This window comes from Thamnophis sirtalis, unplaced genomic scaffold, assembly GCF_051295495.1.
Source record: "Thamnophis sirtalis isolate CommonGarterSnake01/CBP01778 unplaced genomic scaffold, rThaSir2_p1.2 scaffold_10, whole genome shotgun sequence".
NCBI classification, from domain to species: domain Eukaryota; kingdom Metazoa; phylum Chordata; class Lepidosauria; order Squamata; family Natricidae; genus Thamnophis; species Thamnophis sirtalis.
In genome coordinates, this window is record NW_028261390.1 from 12,875,502 (window position 1) to 12,903,369 (window position 27,868).

The 27,868-nt window shown below is 42.3% G+C and overlaps 1 protein-coding gene across 1 annotated transcript in view; it reads right to left on the reverse strand.

The window, feature by feature from the left end:
* Positions 1 to 27,868, reverse strand: part of FAM13A (family with sequence similarity 13 member A) — a 161,113-nt gene that overhangs the window by 83,064 nt on the left and 50,181 nt on the right. The window contains exon 6 of the mRNA XM_087724101.1: positions 21,939 to 22,099. Within this exon, the coding sequence (XP_087580227.1) occupies positions 21,939 to 22,099 (161 nt within the window). The remainder of the gene's footprint in view (positions 1 to 21,938; positions 22,100 to 27,868) is intronic.

The following is a 27,868-nucleotide window of genomic DNA, read 5'->3' on the forward strand; positions in this document are numbered from 1 at the left end:
ACCCATTATATACCATGGGCATTTTTTTTTTGCTGGAAACCAGAAATAAACTCAAATTTCCAGCAAAAAAATGCCCCCCAAATTGCAGTCACGCAACTGTGAGATTCTGCAAAAAGCCGTAAAAACAGATCAGTTATCTACCACCCAAAATGAGATCATGTGCTGGGGAAGCTGTCAGAATTTTCAAACTGATCCTAATTAGTTCTGGATAGATCCACCGTAATTTTGAATAATCACAAAGTAAGCCAGCCATAGATTGAGGACTACCTGTATGTCTCTGTGCAATATTTATACTTGGTAATGGCCTATGGATATGAAAACATGTTGGGAATTAATTTTAGAAGATGTAAGAATAAAGCAAGGATGGGGAAGGATGCTGGCTCAGGAATTCTGGGAGTTGAAGTCCACAGGTCAATTAAGGGGTTATTGTTCCTGACTCTTGGGATGAAGATTCTTGGTGAATACATAGACATGTTATTGGCAACCAATACAAAAATAATATCCCACAGGCTTCTTTCTGGATGTGTTTTCAGTTGTTCATTTTAAACTGCAACTCTGATATTTCCTAGTGGCATCTCATTTAAATAATAATCCTACCTAATGATCATTTAGAGAGAACGTGAGAACATATCACATGTAGGATCTTGAAGTAGCATTGCTGGAAACCAAACTTATAGCCATAGATACCCAGATATTTACAGGATACAAAGATAGTACAGTCATACTTTAACCTCAAAAATGTGCCCGATGATCAAGCTATTATTAATTAAAATAATATATCTATCATTTATTGAATATATCTGTATTCATATGTCTCTGTATGTATCTGTGAATATGTTTTTCTTTCTTACTAGTTTTCTTTTTTACACTGACATGTATTTTTAATTGAATGCAACTGAGCATATATTTAATTTATACCGATTTGAACTGCTGATGACAAGGAAGGCCCTGCTAATGATTTATATTTTCACCAAATATCAATAAAGTCTGGTTTATAAAATGATTCTGTGGCCCTGAAAAACAGGGCATTCCTATCCATCTGCAACCACTCAAAATTATATCAATCCAGATTAAGACTAGAGATGAAAGGTCACTTTATTAAACTAACAAGTATCATCTTCTACAATAATAAGGAATCAGATAGGCAAGTTTGCTTTCTTGTCTTTTCCCCCCTGATATCCATTAAAGCATGTTAAGTTCTTAAAAATGTTATTGCCAAATTTGTTACACTAAGCAAACCTTTATCTCTCCAATCTTGGAATTTGCTCTACGTGGCAATATTTTAAAACACAACTTGAACATTTACTTTTCTTTTATTGCACAAGCCTCGGTGTATCCAGAACGAGCCAGTCATCGGGATTTATCGAAAAAAGAATGAAAGAAGGAATTTTCCATCTAATCAAAAACAGATCAAGCTCTGAAAACCTATCTGCAGTTCCCCCCCCCTCCCCAAGACATCTATCCATTATAAAAAACCGTGAGATCTAAAAATGACAGGGTATTAAATATCACACAAATCTTTAAAGGAAACCCGTCTTCTTATTTCCCTAGTTTATTCTTTCACATGAATGCTAAGATTCGGATGTTGTACAATTATTTTCTCTATTCCTTTTAAGATTCTTTTTATGGAGTCCCACAGATTAGGTTCCAATTGTGCGGAATCAAAAGCTCTGGGTCAAAAGACCAAGGAACAATGTGGTTTGTTTGCTTTGGGTTTATTGCAATGCTTGGATCCACCCATTATGGTTTGGTGTTACGGGCGAATCGGGCTACTGCTTATTTTTCACTCTGATCTATATCACCCATTTCTCTTTCTTTTTTTCTTTTTTTTTGTTTCTATAATATCTGGCAAGAAGGGAAGTCTGGTTTATTGAAATCAGTTGTAGATTAACTAGGAGTTTCTGCAGGAAATGGTCAACAAGGCAAGTCCATACATGTATTCATTGTACACATACTCAGTGGTGGGATTCAAATTTTTTTACTACTGGTTCTGTGGCCGTGGCTTAGTGGGTGTGGTATGGCTTGGTGGGTGTGGCAGAGGAAGGATACTGTAAAATCTCCATTCCCTCCCCACTCCAGGGGAAGCTTACTGCAAAATCCCCATTTTCTCCCAATCAGCTGGGACTCGGGAGGCAGAGAATAGATGGGAGCGGGGCCAGTCAGAAGTGGTATTTACCGGTTCTCCGAACTACTCAACATTTCCGCTACCGATTCTCCAGAACTGGTCAGAACTTGCTGAATACCATCTCTGGACTGTGTATCTTCTGACCCATCCACTGGGATTATCAAGTTTGCAGATGATACTATCCTATTGGGCCAGCACAAAGTGCAACACGTTCATATCGATGCAATATATTATAATGTAACGTTACGCACATGTATGTATAGAAGACTGGGTGTTTGTTAGTATGATTTACTGGGTTAGGAATTTTCTTTCTTTCCCTGTGAGATGTATTTGTGTTGGAGAGGGGTGCACTAAGCGAGGCTCAGCCAACTTCATTGTACACATGTTGTGCATTGACAATAAAGGTTTGAAATTGGAATTGCTAGGATGATCACAATTTTATAAGTAAAGTTCCTCACCTCCATTTGAATGCACCTGATGACACAGGTAAAAAGGTCCAGGAAAGGAGTCTTTTCTGCCCTGACCTCCACCCTCTGGAATATTGTGACTCCCCCCTCATGAGAGCTGTGCCCACATATTTGCAATGAAGTGTATAGTTAGCCTGGCACCCCCATGGGAAAACGTCATTCTGGAGGTAGTTGGTTAACAGAGTAATAAAAGACGTGAGCTGCTGTAACTGTGTATCTGCCTGCTTTCCGTCCCATCTTTGTCAATTTTAAATCAATATTAATGTTTCTATTGTTTTAATTTTGAATGTTTCATGCTGGTTTTTTAATGCTTGTAAGCTGCCCAGGGTTGCCTCCAGGCCACATGGTTGACACTTAAAATAGATAGATGGATGGATGGATGGATGGATGGGATGGATGAATCAGTGGTGGGTTCCGGATCCCGTTGCAACCGGTACGATGCAACGGGGCCGGGTGTCCACCACATGAACGCGCGCAGCACAGGCGTGCAGCACGCGCATGCGTACTTACTGCCCGCAACACTCCGCGACGCTCCAGTTGCTTGGCAGAGTGTCGCACAGGCGCTGTATGCTCTCTGCGCGGAAGCCCCCAAAACCTCAAATATCAGTAAGGAGCGCGGGCGGGCCCTCCGGAGCACCGTACTAGAACAGTACCTGGTGCTCCTGGCAGGCACCAGCACGCCCATACCGGGGCGTACCGGTCGTAACCCACCATTAATGAATGGATGGGGCTTCAATTGTGATGCTGTCCTGTGAAAACTAAAGATTGGAAATAATATTCTGATCCTGATATTTGCCTATCTGGCTATCCCGTCAGGCCTGGGGATAAGATCCTAATCCGCCCCACCCGAATGTTGAATGAATGTTGAATGAATGTTGTGTTTTACTGTTTTATTTTATTTTATTCACATATTTTATGTTTTGTCTTGCACTCCTTCCCACGAATTGTAAGCCGCCCTGAGTCCCCTCAGGGAAAAGGGCGGCCTATAAATGACAAATAAAACTATAAAAAAAAACCTATAAAAACTATCTAGACAGATTTTTTTAAAAAGTTTCACATTTCCTATGTCTTCAGAAGAATGAAGAGAGAAATTGCATAATTTTCCATTATGCCTGAACTACAAGTGGAAGCTCAGGTTTCTAAAGCCTCGGAGTAATAATTGTAATAAGAGGAATAGCCTATTTCAGAAACTGCAGCATGCTTACATTTCTGTACTTATCCAAACACTTTTGCCAATTCCAAGAGATTTGATTAAGAAGTGAATTAATTTCAGCTGACTGCAGTTCAGCAGTTCGGCTGTTCAAATCTCACCAGCTCAGGGTTGACTCAGCCTTCCATCCTTCCGAGGTGGGTAAAATGAGGACCCGGATTGTTGGGGGCAATATGCTGATTCTGTAAACCACTTAGAAAGGGCTGAAAGCCCTATGAAGTGGTATATGTCTAACTGCTATTGCTATAATAGGTCATAACTATAACTTGGTATATACCACTATGTAAAATTACAAATGAAAGTCAGCATGTTAGTTTGTAACTCAGTAACAATTGTAATTTCCTATCTAAATCTCTGATGATGGCAAATTACAAATTGCATACTTTGTTTTTACAAAGTATGAAACTTACAATACAAATGGTGAGAAATCCAATCTCAAATCTGTATTAAAAATGGTTTTAAAAATGGTGGTGGTGGGGGAATGCATTGTCTTAGTTAAGAAATTATTTTGGCACGGATATGCTTGAGAAAACACTTATAAAGGTATGTAGATAGGGCCAATATACAGTTTAATGGATAGAGAACACTAGATTTAATTGAATCAGAAAGTCAACAATTCCCTAATGAAGCCCACATTGTAGCCTCCCAGCTATTGCTTCTTCTAAACTTTCTGGGATAAAGTGAAATGATTTATAAATCTGCAAACTGAAGAAAAACATACAACTTTATTAGTTATTAACTGCCAATTGAAGGTTTACTAATGTAAAATTTTTAGGAGAAATTTGTAGGATCCAATCTCGTACTGGAATCCATCCTCGGGGAAAATACTATGCACAAAATAGTCCAGTGCATGCGCACATGCACGCACACAGACACACACACACACAGACACACACATGGGTTACCTGAGGATGGGCTGCAGCACAAGTCCGAAAGCTCGGAACACTAAATATCTGATCCCGGTAACAGACCCAGATTTTATCCTGCAACATTATCCTGGGACACGTATATTTGCCTTTATTCATGGTAAAAAATTATGTAATGGTGGGATTAAAATAATTTAACAATCAGTTCTCTACCCTAATGACCGGCTGGGTGGGCGTGGCCATGGTCGGTGTGGTCGGGGGGGGGAGCACTTGACCTCCTGCACCCCCCTGAGAGCAAAAATGGGCTGCGAGGGATGGACGACTCCTGGAAGGGGCAAGGCAGGAAGGAGCGTGGCCAGCCAGCAATTTAACAACCGGTTCGCCCGAACTGGCTGAATCCCACCACTGAATTTATGCTTCTAAACTAGCTTTGTTTCAAACCCATACACCCTGTAGGGCCTTCCACACCAGCCATTCCCACCCACTGTCTATATTTTTTGACTAGAGAATCAAAGGGTTGCAACTTTTCCAAATCAATGAAAAAAAGAAAAAAAAAAAAGGACTGCACACGTTGACAGATGCCGGCCTCCCTTATGAACTTCTCCAAAGAAAATTATTAGTCATCCGCATATAAGTAGGTCAGGAGTTCATTTATACACTTGAACTAAATTACTAAAAAAGTAGGATGGCAATTAAATCAGAACGCCTGGAACAGATTTTCTTTTAAATAATGTTCTTTGAGTTCAGAAGCTATAATTGTTAACATTTTTAGAATCCGGGGTATCATCATTCAGGAAGAATGTCTATATCTCCTCTGATTTCAATCAGCAATTGCAATACGTAGGTTTTACTCTGAATTTACAACTGCTGTGTTGCACATTAAACTACATATGGCAACTTTTATTTAGTCATTCCTTGCCTTCCCTGTTTTTCTGCACTGATTTATAACAGCATAGTATTTACAAGGAACAATTCTGTCTTTATTTAGAATAGGGGCAATACTGCCTTTCCCCCACTTTGACACTCTTTCACAGGCCCTGAATGGCTGGTATTTCCAATGGGCCTGGGAACCTCAGAGTGGGATGGAGTCCATCAAATGTCAATCAATTGATTGTTGATCAGGAAGGTTATTGTTTTTTTAAAATTCTTTTTATATTGTTTTTAAAAATCTTTGTAAGTCGCCCTAAGTCACTGAGATTGACTTGGCGGCCATACAAATTTTCACTCAATTAAGACTAGAGCTGGAAGGGACTTTGGAGGTCTTCTAGTCCAACCCCCTGGTCAAGCGGGAGACCCTATACCATTTCAGACAAGTGGCTGTCTAGTCTCTTCTTAAAAACCTCCAGTGATGAAGCACCCACAACCTCTAGAGGCAAGCTGTTCCACTGGTTAATAGTTCTCACTGTTAGGAAGTTTCTCCTTAATTCCAGGAAGCTTTTCTTCTTGATTAGTTTCCATTCATTGTTTTTTATCTTGCCTTCAGGTGCCTTGGAAAACAAATTGTGGCAACCCAGGGGTGAATTTCAGCAGATTCCGACAGGTTCTGGAGAACCGGTAGCGGAAATTTTGAGTAGTTCGGCGAACCGGCAAATACCACCCCTGGCTGGCTCCAAAGTGGGGTGGGAATGGAGATTTTGCAATATCCTTCCTCTGCCATGCCCACCAAGCCACAGAACCTGTAGTAAAACAATTTGAATTTCACCACTATGGCAACCTCTAAAATATTGGAATACTACTATCATGTCAACTCTTTTTCCTAGTCTAGACTAGCCAAACCCAAATCCTGCAACTGTTCGTCACCTTAATTGCTCTTCTTTGCACTTTTTCCCAAAGTCTCAACATCTTTTTTGTAATGTGGTGACCCAAACTGCATGTAATGTTCCTGGTGTGGAACAAAGGAGTACTAATACTTCACATTATTTTGATTCTACGACTCTGTTTATGCAACCAAGGATTGTATTAGCTTTTTTGGCTGCTCCCACACACTGCTGTTTGAATTTGTATTTAATCTGTATTTGTTTTCATTTGTATTAATTTTTTCTTTAAAATATATATATATATATATATATAAGCAGCAAAAGCAGCTGGAATTCAGAACTATTGATTATATTGCACATTTGCCTGAATCTGATTGCCTCAAATATGTCTGGGTCTCAGATGAAAAAAGTTGAAATTGACTTTGGAAAAAGCAGCAGCTGGGTATTCCTAAAGATGCCACAGCCCTCAAGAACGCATGAGTATTGACTCAGTATTCAGAGATTAATGCTATTTCTTCTTGGGCTAGCAAACTTGATTTCTCTTCTCTTTTCTGGAAACGGATTTAAATATTCAAAAGTGTGCCATCGGGAAAAGAATACAGAACGGTCCATTTGGCTCTTTCTCTTCCCGTGGTATCTCAACACAGGCATTTATAGTAGAAATAAAATACCCACATTTTCATTTTCAGAGCCTGTAACTTGAGGTTTAAGTGACCTCAATAATTTAATTTTTGAGAGGCAATGCAACATCCAAGGATCCCAGAACGCGGTCAGAACTGAAGCGATTCCCCCAACACCTCGCCTTTTAAATAAAAAGGCCACACGATCACAAAATCTTGGCTGAGAACGTTTGACTCTCAAGAGGACAAAGCGTAAATCTGCTGAAATGTCACGAACCTTTAGCAGCCTCATATAAGCGCACATCTTTTGAGGTTTGAGTTAGCTTTGCGAGGGGGACAAAGGTTCAAAACTTTGGTTCAAAGTAATTTTTTTCCTGCTTTTGGGTCAATCCTAGGTATTTCACCATATATTACATGCAGGGAGGGGTGGGCTTCAAAAATTTCACCAATGGGTTCTCTGTCCAGTTGCTGGGTGGGCATGGCCTAGTCAGCCTCCTGCAGCACGGGGCGGGGGGGGGGGCTTTCCTTGAGCCTCTGGGAGGGCGAAAACTGCCTCCCCCAGGCTCCGGAGGCCAGAAATGGGCAGACTTCTAGAACCTCCGGGAGGCCGATTTCCCACCCCCTCTCCTAGTCTCCGTGCAGCCCCTGCACTTACCTCACATTCAAAATGGGCTGCGTGGAGACTCCGGAGAGGAGTGGGGTGGGGCTGGGTGAGAGGGAGGGGCCAGCCAGGAGTGAGATTTGGAGGTTCTCTGAACCGGCCATAACATTAGCTACAGGTTCTCCAGAACCTGGCGAACCTGTAGCAGCTCACCCTGGATTACAAGTGCTGCCAAAACCTGCTCTAGAGAAGCACTGTTAGTAAATATACCAATGATCTGACTCGGGTTCACCAGCAAGATGCACAATCAGGGTTTAAACCAAGAACATTTCAGATACAAGGTAAGTGTTTTATTGCTGAGTTACAGCCCCACCCATGGTATTCAGAAATTACACCGAACCCTTATGTAAAAGTACAGAGAACAGAGACCTTCTATGAGCTGAGCATGGAAGTTCCCATCTTTTCCTTATATTGTAAAATTATGAAAAATCACATGAATATGCCTTTCCCTACTTTGACCTGGTAAGTAGGGGTGAGGAACAGAAACATAGGATATGACAATATACACATCATCTCCTGTTACGATATTGTTGGTGACCCAACAGATTTTACTCCTTGCAGTTATGCAAGTTTCAAAAAAGAAGAGCTGTATTTCAATAGCAATAGCAATAGAGGTTAGACTTATATACCACTTCATAGGGCTTTCAGCCCTCTCTAAGCGGTTTACAGAGTCAGCATATTGCCCCCACAGTCTGGGTTCTCATTTCACCCACCTCGGAAGGATGGAAGGCTGAGTTAACCTTGAGCCGGTGAGATTAGAACCGCTGAACTGCAGATAACAAGTCAGCTGTAGTGGCCTTCAGTACTGCACCCTAACCACTGCGCCACTGAATATTGATGCAATTATCTTTGGTACAGTGTAGTTACAATGCTACACACACACACACACACACACACACACACACACACACACACACACTTAATACAATTAACTGCTTTTTTTGTGCCCTGTTTGTTAACAACTCTTTCATCTTCTCAATTTGGAAAATAACCCTTAATACCTTTTTCATTGTTTGGAGCATGTGATGAAAGAATTCAATTACAGGTTGTTGACTGAACATGTCAAATTGCTTTAAAAACATCAAACCAATGTAATTCTGTAGTCCAACCACATCAGAGGTGGGTTTCTGCTGGTTCGGCCCAGATGGGGCGAAGCAGTAGTGGCAGCGGCAGGCTCCGCCCACCCACCAGGACGCTTCTGGGCATGCGCGCACAAGCAAAACCAGTAGTAAAAAAATGGAAACCCACCCCTGAATCACACCAGAGATGCTACACAAACTCTGCATCCAATTTATGCAAGGGATGAGGGGGGGGGAAGGGTAGGGAGCAAGTTGGCTAAGAGGGCTGATAATGAATTCAAACCGGGGGAAAAGTTGTGGTTGCCAGATTAAACTTTAATGATACAGGAGCTAAGGATCAGAGGAACATGTGCCTTCCTTTATAAATTTATAGACTGTCTCGCCCACTTGAGGAGCTGCCCTCCTTGCCAGTTAATAAGTAATCATCTCACGACCCAAAACAATTTAATTGAAGTGTTCTTTCTCTCCATGCTTTAGGCTGCCATTGCGTTAGTTTTTCCAAGCTGACTCACTTTAAATTTTGAGTACATTTGTCTCCACCCTCCTATGCAATCAATCCCATTCTTTATTCCATCGCGGGATGCTGGCACCATGAATAAAGTTACATAACTGAGGGGTTTTTTTGGGGGGGGGGGAGTACATATTTTTCAAAAGCTCAGGCAACAAAGGCTCCTGTGATACATATTTGAGGGATTGGCTCCAGTCCAACATTTTTTTTTTATGATTAAAAAAATAAAGACTTAAACGTTTGGTGTTATTTCTTTCCTCTTTGATGCAAAGTTTTCTAGCAGCACAAAATTTGAGCATCACCAACTTTTTAAAAAGTTCAACTTTCACGTACCAGCTTGCAAAGTCAGGATTATGGGAGGAAAAAAATTAGAATCATGTGCAAATATTGCTTAGGGCTCTGTAAACAATGCATTTGGAATAAAATATAATGGATTGTTTATATCTACTGTTGTGCTCTGAGTCATCTTTGGTGAGCTGGGCGGCTGTATGAATTTGATAAGTAAGAATAAACAAATATCTGCAACTACTCCTCAGGCAGTCTTTGACTTACAACTGTTTATGTAGTATTGTATTGTATTTGTATTTTGTTTATTTGTATGCCGCCCTTCTCCAGGAGGGACTCAGGGCGGCGAACAACTCAAAGGGGAAAGGGAACATAAACAACAGTACACATAATTAAAATACACGAAAATCACACAGCCATACCAGTCGAGAGGGGAGGGGAACTCATCAACCCCAGGCCTGCCGGCACAGCCAGGTTTTGACGGCTTTCCGGAAGGCCTGGAGAGAGGTGAGGGTCCGGATCTCCGCGGGGAATTCATTCCAAAGAGCCGGAGCTGCTACAGAGAAGGCCCTCCCCCGGGTAGTAGCCAGATGGCATTGGCTGGTGGACGGAACCCGGAGGAGGCCGACCCTGTGAGATCTGATGGGTCTTTGGGAGGTGATTGGCAGCAGGTGGTCTCTCAAGTACCCAGGTCCAATACCATGAAGGGCTTTATAAGTTACGACTAGCACTTTGAAGCGTATCCGGAGACCGATCGGTAGCCAGTGCAGCTCGCGGAGGATAGGTGTAACGTGGGTGTACCGAGGTGCACCCACAATCGCTCGCGCGGCTGCATTCTGGATGAGTTGAAGTCTCCGAATGCTCTTCAAAGGCTGCCCCATGTAGAGCGCATTGCAGTAGTGACCATTCAAAGCTACAATGGTACTTGAAAAAGTGACTTATGGCTGTTTTTCATGATTACAAATGTTGCGGCACCCCCCCTGATTACGTGATCAAAATTCAGAGGTGTTGCAACTGATTCATACAGTATTTATGATGGTTGCAGTGTCCTGGGGTCATGTGATCCTCTTTTACGACCTTCTGACAAGCAACGTCAATGGGAAAGCCAGATTCACTTAGCAACCATGTTATTAACTCAACAACAGCAATGATTCACTTAACAAACATGGCACGACAGGTGGTAAAATGGGGCAAAATTCACTTAACAATTGTTTTGCATAGAATAGCAACAGATATTTTGGACTGAATTGTAGTCATAAGTCAAGGACTACCTGTATACCACCCCCTCCAAATCTGAGTCATACACTCTTTACTTCCTATAAACAAGGCCAAGATAGGTACCTTCCCCCCCCCAAAAAAAGAGGGTGAAAAGGTAGGTGCGTCTTATACACTGAATACAGCCCTTTTGGCCTCCCGAAACCCCGCCCCTGCGCATCACGTTTTCCCCATAGGCTTTGGGAGGCCTGAAAAGTGCTCCTGGGGGATGGGCAGAGCAAAAACAAGTGAAAAAGCTATTTTTTGCTCGTTTTTGTCCCCCCAGCCCCCAGGAGCACTCTACAAGCCTCCCAAAGCCTATGAATGCCCTGTTTTTTGCAAAAAACGGGCCCATTTTTGCAAAAACCAGGCCTTTTTGCCCTTTGCAGGCCTCTCAAACTCTCTGCATTGCCCCTTTTTTCTTAAAAACAAGGCGTGCAGAGGGTTTTGGAGGCATGCAGAGTAGAAAAAATTTATTTTTAATTTACCTCTTCAAAATCTTGATGCGTCTTATACTCCGGTGTGTCTTATAGTCTGAAAAATACGGTAAGTCCTACCAAATGTTTATGAATAAAGTACAATATATAAATATATACAACATACACACACACACACACACACACACAACAACACCAGCATACCTACACCCGTGAAAATCTACAAAAACACACACACACAAACACATACACACACACACACACAAGGTGTGTTACGACCGGTATGCCCCAATACAGACATACCGATGCTTTCTGGGAGCACCAAGTACTGTTCCAGTATGGTGCTCCGGAGGGCCCATCCACCCGCCCTGCTTACCGGTATTTGAAGTTTTCAGAGCTTCCGCGCAGGCATATGTAGAGTACGGCGCTTGTGTGACGCTCCGCCGAGCAGCTGGAATGTCACAGAGGCATCGTGGGCAGTAAGTACTAGGACAGAGGTGTCACAATCAAGGACCAAGGGCCAGACGCGGCCCATGGGGTACTTAGATCTGGCCCATGGGGCTACCCTGGAAACAGCAAAGGACCGGCTTGAAGTGCCTCTGCCAGTGAAAACGGAACTCACGAGGGCCACATGCGGCTCTCCCAAGCTCTGTTTTCGCTGGCAGAGGGTTGCAGAAAGTCGTCCCAGTTGAAAACAGAGCTCTGGAATCTGTTTTTGCTGGCAGAGCACTCGGGCCACCACGGGTGCCCCTGACATGAGTGACATCATGCAGGCCACGCCCACCCCGCCTCCACCAAGGCTAAACACAACCCTGATGCGGCCCTCAATGAAATCAAGTTTGACACTCCTGTACTAGGAAATGGAATGTGGGCACAAAATCTTACTTGGGAAATGTTCAGACATACCCTAAAGGTGACACAACTTGCTTTCCTTGGCAGATGCCCCAGGTGTATGTACAGCCAAGAAATCACCAAACAGAATATTAAGATCTCTGGCAGAATACACTGAGAGTACACAAGAACCTGCTTATTTTATCAGCTCTAAACAATGAACTCTGTGCTAGGCAACTCTAGACAGTGCGGGCAGGAAATAATAATTTTGAGGTCACAACAGATTATGCATTGAAGGCTAATTCGTGTTATCACACAGACATTCAACACAAAGAGCTAGATCCTGATTTAATTCCATTTGATATCAATGGGGATAGTCATTACTGATCAGAACTAAACATTCCAAAGTACAGTAATTTTTTTTAGCAGAAGTCTTTCTTAACTTAGCAAGCTATTATCCGTCTTGCAAAGGGGTACACTAATTTGGCAATTATTTGAATCCAATTGATTTGAGGTTTTTTTGTTTACTTTTAGAAGTACAGTAAAGAAAGCAGGCAATATGCCTTTGTATATTTTTAAAAATTATTATTATGACATGATTAATCCAAATGTATGAACAGTGTTCAGAATACCCTGAAAAACAGAGCACTGAGAGTAATGTGATTTGATCGAAAGTATGTTTAAACACGCAAACATAGGGATGGAATGATATTGAACCCAAATGTTGGAAGAACTGAAACTATGCACTGTGCAGAATTTTAAAAAATCAAAACACCCAATACCACAAATGTTGAACTACTGAATTGCTAAGAAAGCCAGACTGGTAGTCCTCCACTTACAACCGTTTGAAGTTACAATGGCATGAAAAATGTGACTTATGAACGTCTATGATATATTTATGAACATTTATGACAACTGTTCATATTTATGATGGTTACAGTGTCTCGGGATCATGTGATCTGTTCTTGCAACCTTCAAACAAAATCAATGGGAAAGCCAGATTCACTTAACAACCGTGTTCCCGACTTAACAACTGTAGTGATTCACTTGACAATGGTGGCAAGAAAGGTTGTAAAATGGGCCAAAATTGACTTAACAAACATCTCGCTTAGCAACCGAAACTTTGGACTCAGTCGCGGTCATAAGTCGAGGACTACCGGTGTTTTAATTTCTGGTCTAATCCTGTCTCCAGGAAGGATGGCTGAGAAAACCCTGTTAAGAAAATTATAACAATGAAAACAATTTTTAAAAAGCCAGCTATCAATCAATTAATCTAAAATCAATGTAGGCTGTTCTTAAGAGTTCCATTTATTCTATTTTATGTGACTAATCCTGTTTTAATGTTTGCAGCATAGAGTGCATGATACATCTTTTCAGGATCCTGTGGCTTAAATGTCACCCGATCTGGTAGATTTCCATTAGGGTTACCTTATAAACAGCTATATGACTATGAACCCCAAAAGCCAGCCCATGAAGATATTACAGTAATGGCCAAAATTGTGGAAACCTTTTGGGAAAAGTGTATTTTTGAGGTTTGGTGGCTAATAACCCTACTTTTTTTGGAGTAGTATCATAAAATTATATATCACTGGAAAGCCAATTTAATCAAGAATGTAATGCAACAAGGTTTGTTCAATCATCTGTATTCTATGAAAAGTTATAGCCAAATAACAAGAAAAAGGAAGCACAGATTAGGTTGATATCAGGTAGCTTTCCTTCATCTGATTGTAGCCAATGAGCATGAATGTTTAGAGAGCCAATCAGGTGTCATCTTGTTTTGGCAATAAGCCAATCAAGTTACCCAACTAGGTATTAACTGACATGTTGATAACTTTTGTATATCTCATTTTTTCCATGGTGATAATTTTTGTATATCCTGTGTTTTCTACGTGTTTCACTTTTCTTCTCTATACCTGCTATTCTAATAGTAAATCCTTCATAAAAGTTATTGCATTACATTCTTGATTAAATTATCTTTACATTCATATATAATTTTATGGTACTAATCCCCCCCAAAAAAAGTGGTGTTATTAGCTATCAAACCTCAAAAATACTGTACTTTCCCCAAAAGGTTTCCACAATTTTGGCCACTACTATATAGTAAATGCTATTGAAGGCTCGTAAGAGATTGGAGAGATTCAACAAATTTGTCTCTTTTCTTAAAAGATCTATCACGAGGACCAAATGGCAGCTTCCTGGAAATAAATGGGTCAAAAGATTTAGTCTAATAGCTTCTGAACTTGAATTCATCACTGCATACTTAAATAGACAAAATTGGCATAGCAATATTCTAACCATTCACTGACTTCTGCACAGTAAGTTACCTCATGAATGATAGATGTCTTACCGCAGAGCAATCTGACATTTAAAGACATCGCTACTTAGGGAACAAGTTATATAAAAATGTTTATTACATATTATACAATATATTATAATTACATAATTAAAGTATTTAGGCTACGAATTTATGTTTGCAATTGAGACCAGAGTGCAATGAAAGTGAAGTAGGTATAACAGCCATAACTTTATATTTACCGTATTTTTCGGAATATAAGACACACCGGAGTATAAGATGCACCAAGGTTTTGAAGAGGCAAATTAAAAAAAAAGTAGGTATGTAGATAGAGGGATAGAGAAGGAGGGAAATACAGTAGGTAGAGGGAGAGAAATAGAAAGAGATAGAGAGAAATACAGTAGATAGGTAGGGAGAGAGAGTAGTTAAGTAGGTAGGTAGATAAAGGGATAGAGAGAGAGAAATATATAGAGATAGAGAAATACAGTAGGTAGGTAGGGAGAGAAAGAGAGTATAGGTAGGTAGAGGGAGGGAGGGAGGGAGAGAGAGAGAGAGAGAGAGAGAGAGAGAAAGAAAGAAATATAGTAGATAGGTAGGTGTTTCTGCTGGCACAGCATTCGATCAATGTAATTCTCTTCAATCAGTTAAAGGGCTTTCCAAAAGGAAAAAAAAAAGTTTTTGCACTCTGCAAACCTTCAGAAAACAGCCTGTTTTCCATGAAAATGGGCCTGTTCTTTTTTAAAAAAGGCATGAATAGCCTTGAGGGGCATTGCAGAGTGCTCCTGGGTGGGAGGGGCAAAAACCAACAAAAACGGCCCATTTTTCATGAAAACGGGCCCATTTTTTATCAAAAAACTTGCATGCATAGCCTTATGGAGGCTTATAGAGTACTGCTGAGGGTTGGGGGAGTTCTGACCCCCCTCATACTACACCAAAGCACGCCGAGACAAAATACTTCAAGAACTTTATTAACAGACAGACAGGCCCTTGGCAGCAATCCAGCACAGACAAGACGTGGCAGCAATCCAGCAGAGGCTAACCTTGGCAGCAATCCAGCCTGCCAAGCTAGCCCCAAAAGTTCTCCCACTTTAATGCAAACGTTGACTCCTGCAAAAGGGCATGTGCACAATCATTCCTTTTATAGTCTTGAGAGGAGCCTAATTACCACCAGCCGAGTGCAATTACCTCCTGTAACTGCGCAACTGTTCCTTCCGCCTATCAGCTCTTCGGTGCCGGGTGTCCAGGAACAATTCCCTTGGCTCCTCCCCACTGCACCAATACATGGCATCATGATCACACTCCCTTGTCTCCTCCCCACTGGTCCAAGGCTCAAGCGCCTCCTGGTGGCCAACCAGCCTCTCTGCGTCCTACTCGGAGTCGGAACCCTGTCCAGGGTCCTCCACATCCTCCAGAACCGACTCATAGGACCCCTCGCTGTCGGAGTCTGGTGGCAGCTCCAACGGCTCCAGCTGGGCCACAACTGGGGGGGGGGGGGCAAAAACGGCCCATTTTTTGCTCATTTCTGCCCTCCCCAACTCCCAGGAGCTCTCTGGAAGCCTCCTACAGGCTCTGCATGGCCATTTTGGTGAAGGGGGCGAGGCTTTGGGAGGCAAAAATGCTGTATTCGGTGTATAAGGCACACCCAGATTTTCAGCCTCATTTTTGAGGAAAAAAGGTGAGTCTTATAGTCAGAAAAATACAGTAAGTCAAAAAGATGAAAGGTTTTGTAGCAATGACTACAAGACGTCAGAGGTCTATTAAGTGCAGATAGTCCTTGACTTACAAGGTAAAGATAAAGGTTCCCCTTGCACATATGGGCTAGTCGTTCCCGACTTTAGTGGGTGGTGCTCATCTCCGTTTCAAAGCCGAAGAACCAATTTTGTCCGAAGACGTCTCCGTGGTCATGTGACCAGCACGACTAAATGCCGAAGACAGATGGAACACTGTTACCTTCCCACCAAAGGGTTTTTTTTATTTTTCTACTTGCATTTTTTACATGCTTTTGAACTGCTAGATTGGCAGAAGTTGGGACAAGTAACGGGAGCTCACTCCGTTATGCGGTGCTAGGGATTCGAACCGCTGAACTGCCGACCTTCTGATCGACAAGCAAAGTGCCTTAGCCACTGAGCCACCACGTCCCTTGTAGTCCTTGACTTATAACAGTTCATTTAGTGATGGCTCAAAGTTACTGAAGCACTGAAAAAAGTGAGACCATTGTCCACACTTATGACCTTTGTAGCATCCTCGTGATCATGTGATCAAAATTCAGATGCTTGGTAAGTGACTCCTGACAGTTGCAGTGGCCTGGGATCACATGATCCCCCTTTTGCAACCTTCTGACAAGCAAAGCCAATGGGGAAGCCAGATTCACTTAACAACCGTGTTACTAACTTATCGATGGCAGAGGTTCACTTAACCGCTATGGCAAGAAAGGCTGTCAAATGGGGCAAAACTCAACAGAAATTCTGGGCTCAATTGGGGTTGTAAGTTGAGGACTACCTCTGTAGTATAACAATGCAAACTTCTAGTTTATACAGAGAAAGGGAAAAAGTCACTTTGAATGGGTCTGGAAATGATTCCTGCAGGGTCAGCAGAAAATATGGTGTTTTAGATATTTTAGAGGACAATTTTTAAAATGGCCAGTGGCTTTGCTGGCTAGAACTCCTGGCAGCTCTGCTGCTCTCACATCCAGAGAAGAGGGAAAGCTAGTTTGCAAAACCACCAATTAATAAGTGATTGAGGCAAAACACTAATTCTTGAGTGAATGACCTTATACTTGAACAAATTATATACAGTGTGTGTGTGTGTGTGTGTGTGTGTGTTTATGTATGATTGGCATTGTGTTCTATTGGCATTTATCACCACTATTTGTACAATTATAAAACAGATCACAATAGTGCATACACATCTGTTCTGACCCCCCTTGTTCCACACCAAAGCACACTCCGAGTCAAAGATAAATTACGGCATTTAATTAACAGACAGACAGGTCCTTGGCAGCAAACGGGCACAGACAAGCTTGGGCAGCAATCTAGCACAAATAAGGCTTGGCAGCAATCCAGCCTGCCAAGCTCAGAGTAATGTCCGACATTCAATCCTGCGTTGACTTCTGCAAAGAGGAGTGTGTGCACAAGGAGTCTTTTTATAGTCTGGAGAGGAGCCTAATGACCACCAGCTGAGTGCAATTACCTCCTGTAACTGTGCAACTGTTCCTGATGCCTAGTAGCTCTTCGATGCCGTGCATCCAGGAACAACTCACTACTGGCATCCGGCTCATTCTCCCTTGTCTCCTCCCCACTGGTCCAAAGCTCAGGCGCTTCCTGGTGGCCAACCAGCCTCTCTGCGCCCTGCTCGGAGTCAGAACCCTGTCCAGGGTCCTACACATCCTCCAGAGCCGACTCATAGGGCCCCTCGCTGTCGGAGTCTGGTGGCAGCTCCAACGGCTCCTGCTGGGCCACAACACACATCTATCATTTGCAGTGGCAGCAGCAACTACGAGATGCTACCCACACTTTAGGAGAAGAAACAGATCAACAGAGTTGGAAGGGACCTTGTAGGTCATCTAGTCCAACTCCCCCGCCCAAGCAGGAGACCCTATATCATTTCTGACAAATGGCAGTCCAATCTCTTCTTGAAAGCCTCCAGTGATGAAGCTCCCACAACCTCCAAAGGCAACTTCTGTTCCATTGGTTGATTGTTCTCAGTCAGAAAATGTCTCCTTATTTCTAGGTTGAATCTCTCCTTGGTCAGTTCCATCCATTATTCCTTGTCTGGCCTCCCAGTGATTTGGAAAATAGCTTGACCCCTTTCTCTCTATGGCAGCCCCTCAAATATTGGAGTACTGCTATCATGACTCCCCTGGTCCTTCTCTTCACTAAACTAGCCATGGTTGAAGTTGAGTTTGAGGTTTGTTTTATTTATATGCCGCCCTATTCCCTGCGGGACTCAGGGCGGCGAACAACCCAAAGGGGAAGGGAAACACAAAACACAATACACACATTCAAAAAGTAGCCAACAGCCATACAGATCGAGAGGGGAAGGGAACTCATCAACCTCAGGCCTGCCGACACAGCCAGGTTTTAACGGCTTTTCGGAAGGCCTGGAGAGAGGTGAGGGTCCGAATCTCTGCGGGGAGTTCGTTCCAAAGGGCCGGAGCTGCCACAGAGAAGGCCCTCCCCCGGGTGGTAGCCAGATGGCATTGGCTGGTAGATGGAACCCGGAGGAGGCCAACCTTGTGTGATCTAATGGGTCTTTGGGAGGTAATTGCAACCATTCTTGCAACCATTCATCGTATGTTTTAGTCTCCAGTCCCCTAATCGTCTACCATCATAAGACTTAGTGTTTCAAGGATATTCACTGCAGTGGAATAAATGCTAAGTAAGGAACATGTCACATCAAATCTGATATTAGCTGTGTTGGCTGGGAAGATAGGCACAGGAGCCATAACAAAACTGAAAGAGACAGTTGGGAAAGGTCACATTAAGAGGGAAAAGGAGTCATCATGTAGACTACCCAACGTATGGAGCTTAGTTTTGTAGGCTATGGTGGTGTCCTCACATCATAAAAATAGAATGGCGAAGACAAACAGTCATCCTGGATAATTTGCTTATACATAGGATCTAACTTGTTTCTAAACTAAAGATTTTCTGAGGGGTTCTTGATGTTCTCTAAGCTTACTTGTTTTCTTGCAGATGTTTCATTACCCTAACTAGGCAACATCGTCAGTGCTACTCTAGTACTGATGATGTTACTAGTTAGGGTAATGAAACGTCTGCAAGAAAACAAGCAAGCTCAGAGAGCACCAAGGACCCCTCATTTCAACCCTGAGCTGCAAATATTCTCCTTTCTTTCCAGATCTACAGATACCAAAAAAGCTGAGAAAGCAGTTTCTTCTTTCATCAGTTCTATTCCTAGCAAATCTTAACAACAATAGCAATAGGAAAATTTGTCTTGACTACCATGGAGACAGGAATAACATGTTTCTTGAAACAAAGAACATTACTTTATAAGGAGGAAGCCAAGATATTTTGTGCTTTATATAAATTTTATTCCTAAAACAAAGGCAGTGAAGCATTTTTTTCCAAAAATATATTTCATATAAGTAAAAGAAGCAAAAGCAATACTGGGAAACACAAAATTTGGTTCTGTTCTAATGTTCAATTCAATGGATTTGATTTCTGAATATTACTACTCTTCTGTTTTTAGGATCAAAAGAGATTTGAACTAGCCAATTTCCAATTCATAAACTGTTGGTCGTGATAAGTACCATATTTTTCAGAGTATAAAACGCACCCTTTTCCCTCAAAAAAGAGGCTGAAAATCTGGGTGCATCTTATACACTGAATACAGCATTTTTGGCCTCCCAAAACCCCGCCCCTTCACCAAAATGGTGTGCATAGCCTTTAGGAGGCTAATAGAGTGCTCCTGGGGCTGGGGAGGGCAAAAATGAGCAAAAAACCAGCTGATTTTTGCTCCCCCAGCCTAGGAGCACTCTATAAGCCTCTTAAAGGCTATGCATGCCCTTATTTTAACAAAAAACAGGCTGTTTTGGGGAGGTCTGCAGAGTGCAAAAACCTTTTCTTTTTTTAATTTGCCTCTTCAAAATCTTGGTGTGTCTTATACTCCGGTGCATCTTATACTCTGAAAAATATGGTAACCCATGGCTACAGAAATCCAGGTAGTCCTCAACCTACAATAGCTAATCAAGTGGTTGTCCAAAGTTACAACAAGACTGAAAAAGTAACTTATGACCATTTTTCACAGTTACAACCTTTGCAGCATCCCCATGGTTACGTGATCAAAATTCAGACCTTGGCGACTGCCTCACATGTATGACTATTGCAGTATCCTGGGATCATGTGATCCCCTTTTGCAATCTTCGACCAAGCAAAATCAATATGGAAGCCATATTCACTTAACCGTTTTAATAACTTAAAGAGTTTAATAACTTAAATAAATTTAATAACTTAAATAAACTTAAAGAGCCAAGGTGGCGCAGTGGGTAGAGTGCAGTACTGCAGGCCACTTCAGCTGATTGCTAGTTCAGCAGTTCGGCTGTTCAAATCTCACCGGCTCAGGGTTGACTCAGCCTTCCATCCTTCCGAGGTGGGTAAAATGAGGACCCAGATTGTGGGGGCAAAATGCTGATTCTGTAAACCGCTTAGAGAGGGCTGAAAGCCCTATGAAGCGGTATATAAGTCTAACTGCTATTGCTATTGCTATTGCTAACTTAACAGCTGCAGTGATCTACTTAACAACTGTGGCAAGAAAGGTCGTCAAATGGGGCAAAAATTACTGAACAAGCCTCTTGCTTAGCAGGAGAAATTTTGGGCTCAAATTTTGGGTAAGTCAAAGGTTGCCTATTTACTTCTTCTGGCATACACTTCACACGGGAAGTATTGGTACCTCATGGCTGATATGGCACGACTTAGGCTTAGACTTGTGTGAAATGGAGAAGGGCATCTTGCTTTGATCACATTTCTCCAGGTAATCCTTCAAGGTAGCTCAATGAACGGGTGCTCCAAGTGCTGCATGGAACCGACACGCAGCTCCCAAACTAGCCACTTCAGTGAACACAGAAAGGACATTTCTCCCGCAGCCAGATAACTGACTTCAGCACTTTCCATCAGCTGCCTCAGCACTTTTGATCAGACAGCGTGTCTTCTATGACACGGCACTACCTCAAAACATCTCCGGCACCTGGAGTTTGGACTACGCTGCAAAGCGCTGGCTTTTCATTCTACTTTGCTATAATACAAATCTTTTCAGGTTCATTCTGGATCTTGGGTTTTCAATGACATTCTAATTTAGTCCAGCTTGCCCTTTTTGCTGGCATCTTCATTTACCTGTTTTTGGCACAGACCAATTTTTAAATTATGGGCTTCAAGTGGAAAAAGCTCTACATGTTTTCCTCAGTGGCAGACGGTAAGATTGATCTGCTTATTTTCCTGCCGCTAAAGCAGGTCACAATTGTTAAGGTTATGTTTTATTTCTCTCCCCACCCCAATCGCACATTACAAGTACTGAAAGAGAGCCAAGGTAAGGGCATGTTTCAGTATCATCTTGTTTCACTAAGAATGCATTTAACAAACGGAAGCGTTCCTTTAATTTACTCATCTTACAAACGCTGAGAAGAATGATTATCTATTTCACGAAATCTAATTTGCCACAGACATGGTCTCGGTGCGTTACCAACTGTTCTAATTTTTTTCCTGAAGATCGTTAACTTGGACCACCCCCCAAAAAAACCATTAAAAAAATCACACGCATCTGCTGGCATGATTTTCTAATAGTTCTGTTAGCCCTGCAGGGTTGCACGTAAGCAAAAAGAGCATTTCGCTATTAATAATAAACAAAACGAGTGTGTCTAATTGAAGGGAGCCATGGCTGGCTGCTGAGCATTTAAGATTTCTTACAGCACTTGGCATTCTGCTGCAGTGCTCTCAAGCTGCAGCTTCGCGCACCCACAAACACAACAACTCTCCCATGAAGACGAATCTGGAAACTAAGCTTGCCTCTGATGATGCAGAAAGGAGAGACACTGACCTGGTGAAGAACGCACCACTGCTTAGGAAGGAGATTTCATCCGCTAACTCCATCTCCTTGGGACGCAAACTATTGGTTAAATGGATGCTAACCCCAGGAATTCCATCTGACAGTCTCGGCTGCAGCATTAAAGGCGTCAGGGATGGTCTTCCTGGTCTGGACTGGAAAAAAGCAAATCAAAGAAAAGGCACCACCGTTAAGGGGACAGAGGAATTTTCCGAGCTCATTTTGAGCACAGGTAGAGTGGATTTTTATTTTTTTTAAACCCCAGCAAAGAATGACTCAGCAACTCCCCCACCCCACTCCTCACACATACCTTCTGTTATAAGGTAAACATAAAAGCATACTGCCACAGTAAGGAACATTGAACAAAAGTCTTGCAATGCACTGAAATATTCAAAAAAGAAAAAGAAAAAGAAAAAAACCCACAACCTGGAAATTGTGATTAAATAAATAGCTTGAGAGAAAAGTGTGCTACACATTTTTGTGTATATTCTCTTTTCCATTATCTTCTACCTTGTGTTAAACTCCCCAAATAAAGGATGAGATTATGATTTATCTCAGAGAAAGAGTGCCAGACTGCCATTACTGGAATAACAACACACAATTAAGAGGTGTTATTATGTACACTATGTAAGTGGAGTTAATAACTGCCTAATAATGGTGACTCAGCTACATTTATGGCATTCTTCCTGGTAATACTGTAAATCTGGTTGACATCTCAATATCGTACAGAAATATAGGAATTAGAAATATAGAAATATACCATATAGAAATAGAGGAAATAGAAGAGTTATTGAGTCTGTCATCTGCACCTCTATAACTGACTGGTTTGATTCTGCAACCCAACAAGACAGGGACAGACTTCAGAGGATAATTAGAACCGCAGAAAAAAACAATTACTACCAATCTGGGTTCCACTGAGGACCTGTACACTGCACGAGTCAAAAAGAGGGCAGTGAAAATATTTACAGACCCCTCACATCCTGGACATAAATTGTTTCAACTCCTACTCTCAAAACGATGCTATAGAGCACTGCACACCAGAACAACTAGACACAAGGACAGTTTTTTCCCGAACGCCATCACTCTGCTAAACAAATAATTCCCTCAATATTGTCAAACTATTTACTAAGTCTGCATTACTATTAGTATTAATCTTCTCTTTTTTTTCTTTCTTTTTTAAATTTTATTTTATTTTATCAATTTCATATATACATTCACAATTATATGATCTCATAACTGTTATTAATAATATGTATTTATAACAATTTTTCCCTACTGTTGACAATATACTTGAAGATTGCTTTTTTAACATCCCATAGATCCATCTTATCTTACAACGGTCCTATTTCTTCTTCCCTCCCTCCCTCTTTCCTTCCCTCGTTTCTTCTCTCCTACTCCCCTTCCTTCCCTCCCTCCTTCCCCTTCCCTCCTTCTCTCCTTCCCTCCCTCCTTCCTTCCCTCCTTTCTTTTCTCCTTCTCTCCTTCCTTTCCCCCTTCCTTTCCTCCTTCCTTCCCCCTTCCTTCTCTCCTACATTCCCTCCTTCCTTCCCTCCTTTCTTCTCTCCTTCTCTCCTTCCTTCCCTCCTTCCTTCCCTCCTTTCTTCTCTCCTTCCTTCCCTCCCTCCTTCCTACCCTCCTTTCTTCTCTTTCTTCTAAGATAGGAAGGAGAGGAGAAAGGGAAAGGCAGAGGAAGAATGGGAGGGAATGTAAGAGTAGGAAAGAGGGGAGGAATGGGAAGAAGAGGGGAAGGGTAAAGGGGAGGAAGGGGAAGGAGAGAAGGGAAAGGAGGGGAGGAAGGAAGGAAGGAAGGAGAGAAGAAAGTATTAATCTTCTCATTGTTCCTATCACCCATTTCCTCCCACTTAAGACTGTATGACTGTAACTTTGTTGCTTGTATCCTTATGATTTATATTGTTTCCTAGTATGATTTGATTGCTTATTTGTACCCCATGACTATCATTAAATGTTGTACCTTATGATTCGTGATGAATGTATCTTGTCTTTTATGTGCACTGAGAGCATATCCACCAAAGACAAATTCCTTGTGTGTCCAATCACACTTGGCCAATAAAGCATTATATATAACTGAATTTTAAATGTATTTAAATTGTGTTAATGTTTTATATGTTTTTTAATTGTATGACTGTAAGCTGCTTTAGCGAAATGGGTGGCATAGAAGATTAATAATAAACAAAAGTTTTATTTGTGCTTGCTTACTTTACAACCCCTATTATTATGCAAGAAGAAATACTAGAACACCTTTTCCTCCAATTCTTCTTCTTCTTCATCATCATCACCATCATAACTGCCCTTTCCTTCAATTCATAAATATACAGAAACTGAATAGCCTGGCTGAAAATATTTGTTTCCTAGTTGGAGCACAAAAACACAACCAAACATTTATGTTGTAGGATTGGTACGGGATATTATGTAAGGAAGCGATTTCTCAGCTGCTTATTAAAGCAGCTCAACTTTGTTTCATGTCAGCTTGAAATGATGTCTCTGTTTAAGGAGTTGCTTCTTGGTCCCATTGCACCCCAGACTGTACAGATATGATTTATATGACTGTTTGCTTAATTACCATTCAATCCTAATAGACCCCCCAAAAAGGTACTAAGTTCCAAAATCCCCACTGCGCCCCCTCCCCCCATGTACTGCATTTCAGTCCCCCAAATGCCAAGTCCCTCACTGAAAACACACCACACTTTTGTCTTATTCAACCTTGGAAACTTTAAGCTGTGTGGGCTTCAACTCCCAGAATTCTCCAGACAGCATGAGCTGGTTGGGGAATTCTGGGAGCTGAAGTCCACATGTCTTAAAGTTGCCAAGGTTGAATAATGCTGCTTTAGACACACTTTTGCCTCCAGTTACATGTATAAATGTATATTATATTATTATACATGTATAATTTATTCACTGGCAGACCCAGTCAGCAAATGGAGAGATTTGCTCCGAACTCAGTTTCTTATTAATGCAGCAAGATCTGCTCAAGTTAGGTCAGCTTCCAAAAATTTATTTCACTATCCCAAGCTGGTCTTCTTGAAATGATTCTTCCAGGTAGACATTTTAAATATCATCTAGAAAAGGAACATAGGGACGTGGTGGCTCAGTGGCTAAGAAGCTAAGCTTGTTGATCAGAAAGGTTAGCAGTCCAAATCCCTAGTGCCACATAACAGCGTGAGCTCCCGTTACTTATCCCAGCTTCTGCCAACCTAGTAGTTTGAAAGCATGTAAAAATGCATGTAGGAAAATAGGAACCATCTTTGGTGGGACGGTAACAGTGTTCCGTGTGCCTTCGGGGTTTAGTCATGCCAACCACCCATTTTTTCCATTTGTTTGGGGCCGGCTGACATGTTAAAGGAGCCATGACTTATGATTAAAGCTGCATTATAAAAGCATTTCCAAGCTTTTAGGCACTGCTCCAGCCACAGTGTTAATTTGTAGTCTATTTTGGAAAGAAGAGGGAACCTAGAGTATTGAATTTATGTAATCTCGGGCCTATTAACACGCCTCCTGCGGAAAATTTTTTGGCAACTGCACTGCTAAGACACATGAGCCCTGAAGCTGACATAGAGAGACCTACTGTAGCAGTTGGACAGCTTAAGAAATTCTCGCCGCCTTGTTTGCTTTCTCAAGGGAGATGGCTCAAGGTAACAGTGGGAAACAACCCACCCCCCCAATAAAAACCCAAAAGCACAGCCTGCAGAAGTTCACCCACAGAGTATGTAAACAAGTCCAACTTCTGTTAGCATCTGAGGCCTGCCTAAATAAATGAATACATCATTCCCCCCTCCCCCCCCAAAAACCTCTTCACAACAGCAAACCTATAGGTAGTCCTTGATTTGTTGTTGTTAGCTGCGAAGTCGTGTCTGATCCATCACGACCCCATGGACAACGTTCCTCCAGGCCCTCCTATCCTCTACCAACCACTGGAGTCCATTTAAGCTCATGCCTACTGCTTCGGTGACTCCATCCAGCCACCTCGTTCTCTGTCGTCCCCTTCTTCTTTTGCCCTCCATTGTTCCCAGCATCAGGCTCTTCTCCAGTGAGTCCTTCCTTCTCATTAGGTGGCCAAAGTATTTGAGTTTCCTCTTCAGGATCTGGCTTTCTAAAGAGCAGCCATGGTTGATCTCCTCTAGGACTCACCGGTTTGATCGCCTTGCAGTCCAAGGGACTCTTCTCCAGCACCAGAGTTCAAAGGCCTCCATTCTTTGGCACTCAGCCTTTCTTATGGTCCAACTTTCACAGCCATACATTGCAACTGGGAAAACCTTGACTATACACACTTTTGTTGGCAAGGTGATGTCTCTGCTTTTTAGTATGCTATCTAGATTTGCCCTAACTTTATTCCCCAGGAGCAAGCGTCTTTTAATTTCTTGGCTGCAGTTCCCATCTGCAGTGATCTTGGAGCCCAGGAAAATAAAATCTGTCACTTCCTCCATTTCTTCCCCATCTATTTGTCCTTGATTTACAAGAAGTCAATGGGAAAGCTGCTGTCGGCCCTTTCACCACTGGAGGCTGCCTGAAAGAGCTGCCCAACGAAGGCAGCTGAATTTCTTTGGCAGGCTGCAGAAACAGAGCTGAAAACCTGAAGACTTCAGGTCCATTCCTGCACCTTGCCAAAGGAGTTGGCCAAGTGCATGGAAGGCACTTGAATTCCTTCAACAGGCAGCTCTTTCACTAGAGACAAGCGGAAGCCAAAATCCAAGCAGAGAGTGGAGAAACGGTATGGTAAAGAGTATGTGGTGCCTCAGATGGCTGAAGGAGGCCCGGTGATGACCACTCACGAGTGTCTCTCCAGTCAATGGCTGAAAATCCTGCTTGTATTTCAATATTTTCAACTCTTGAATGAATGATACTTCCTGTTGTGGTCTGCTGGCGGCCAGCAGAGCTGCAACAGAGTCGGACAGTGAGGAGGTTGGGAGGAGCATGGGCCAGTCCTGGAGTCTGGGGAAGACTTGGACGAGGGCTCTGCATCGGAAGCAGAGACGGGGCCAGGACTATCTGGGAGTTATGTGCTGCCTCCGGAACCCCTAGAGGCAGAAATCAGTGAGGAAGCATTAGGGGACCCTGTTCCTAGTGCACACATGCGCAGAGCTGCCAGAAGGCAAGAACAGTTAAGACAGAAGGGGCAACTCAGGAGTAAGACTTGGAGGCCCTCCCATAGGACATAAAGAAGGAGCAAAGGCACATAAGCCTTTGCAGGAAGCAACTTTGTTCATGCTGGTTGGTTTATCTTCTGAAGCTCCAGTTTGACTCTGCTCCATGTTGCCTTGCCAAGCTAATTGCCATTTAAGTCTTAGGCAGTGTTTCAAGGAAGATAAAAGGTGGGTGCTTATCAGCCTTATCCCGAAAGACTTTGGCAGCCTACTGTCGGACTCTTTACAAACTATTTGGGACTCATTAGGGGCTGTGGATGAACATAATTCACAGCCTTTGAAATAAAAAGAGGATTTTTGGGGCTAAGCGCCTGCTTTTTATTATATCAGGAAGCCTAGGTCAGAACATATCCTAGGGGTTTTCTCACCCACCTGCACTCCTTACCTGGAACTGTGTCTACTTAATGACCCACAAGATTGCTAAATGACTACAACTGAGAGTACCAGGATCAGGGCCATCACTGAGGTAGCATATCAAAATGGTTTTCTGAACCCTCCTCTCCCTTTCCTGATTTTAATTTCTTGTTTTGTGTGACAGGATAAATCCACACACACCATTTTGTCAGGTGTCAATAAGCCAAACATATTTCCATAGCAAGCATGGCTGATACAGGAACAGTCTAACCTTGTCCATACCAGGCCAGATTATTTTTCTATAGCAATAAAACCAAAACATTTGTCACTAGGGTCATTTTTATTATTGCTCCTGCTGCTGCTATGATAACAACTACAATTACTACTACTGGTATTACAACAATTACTACT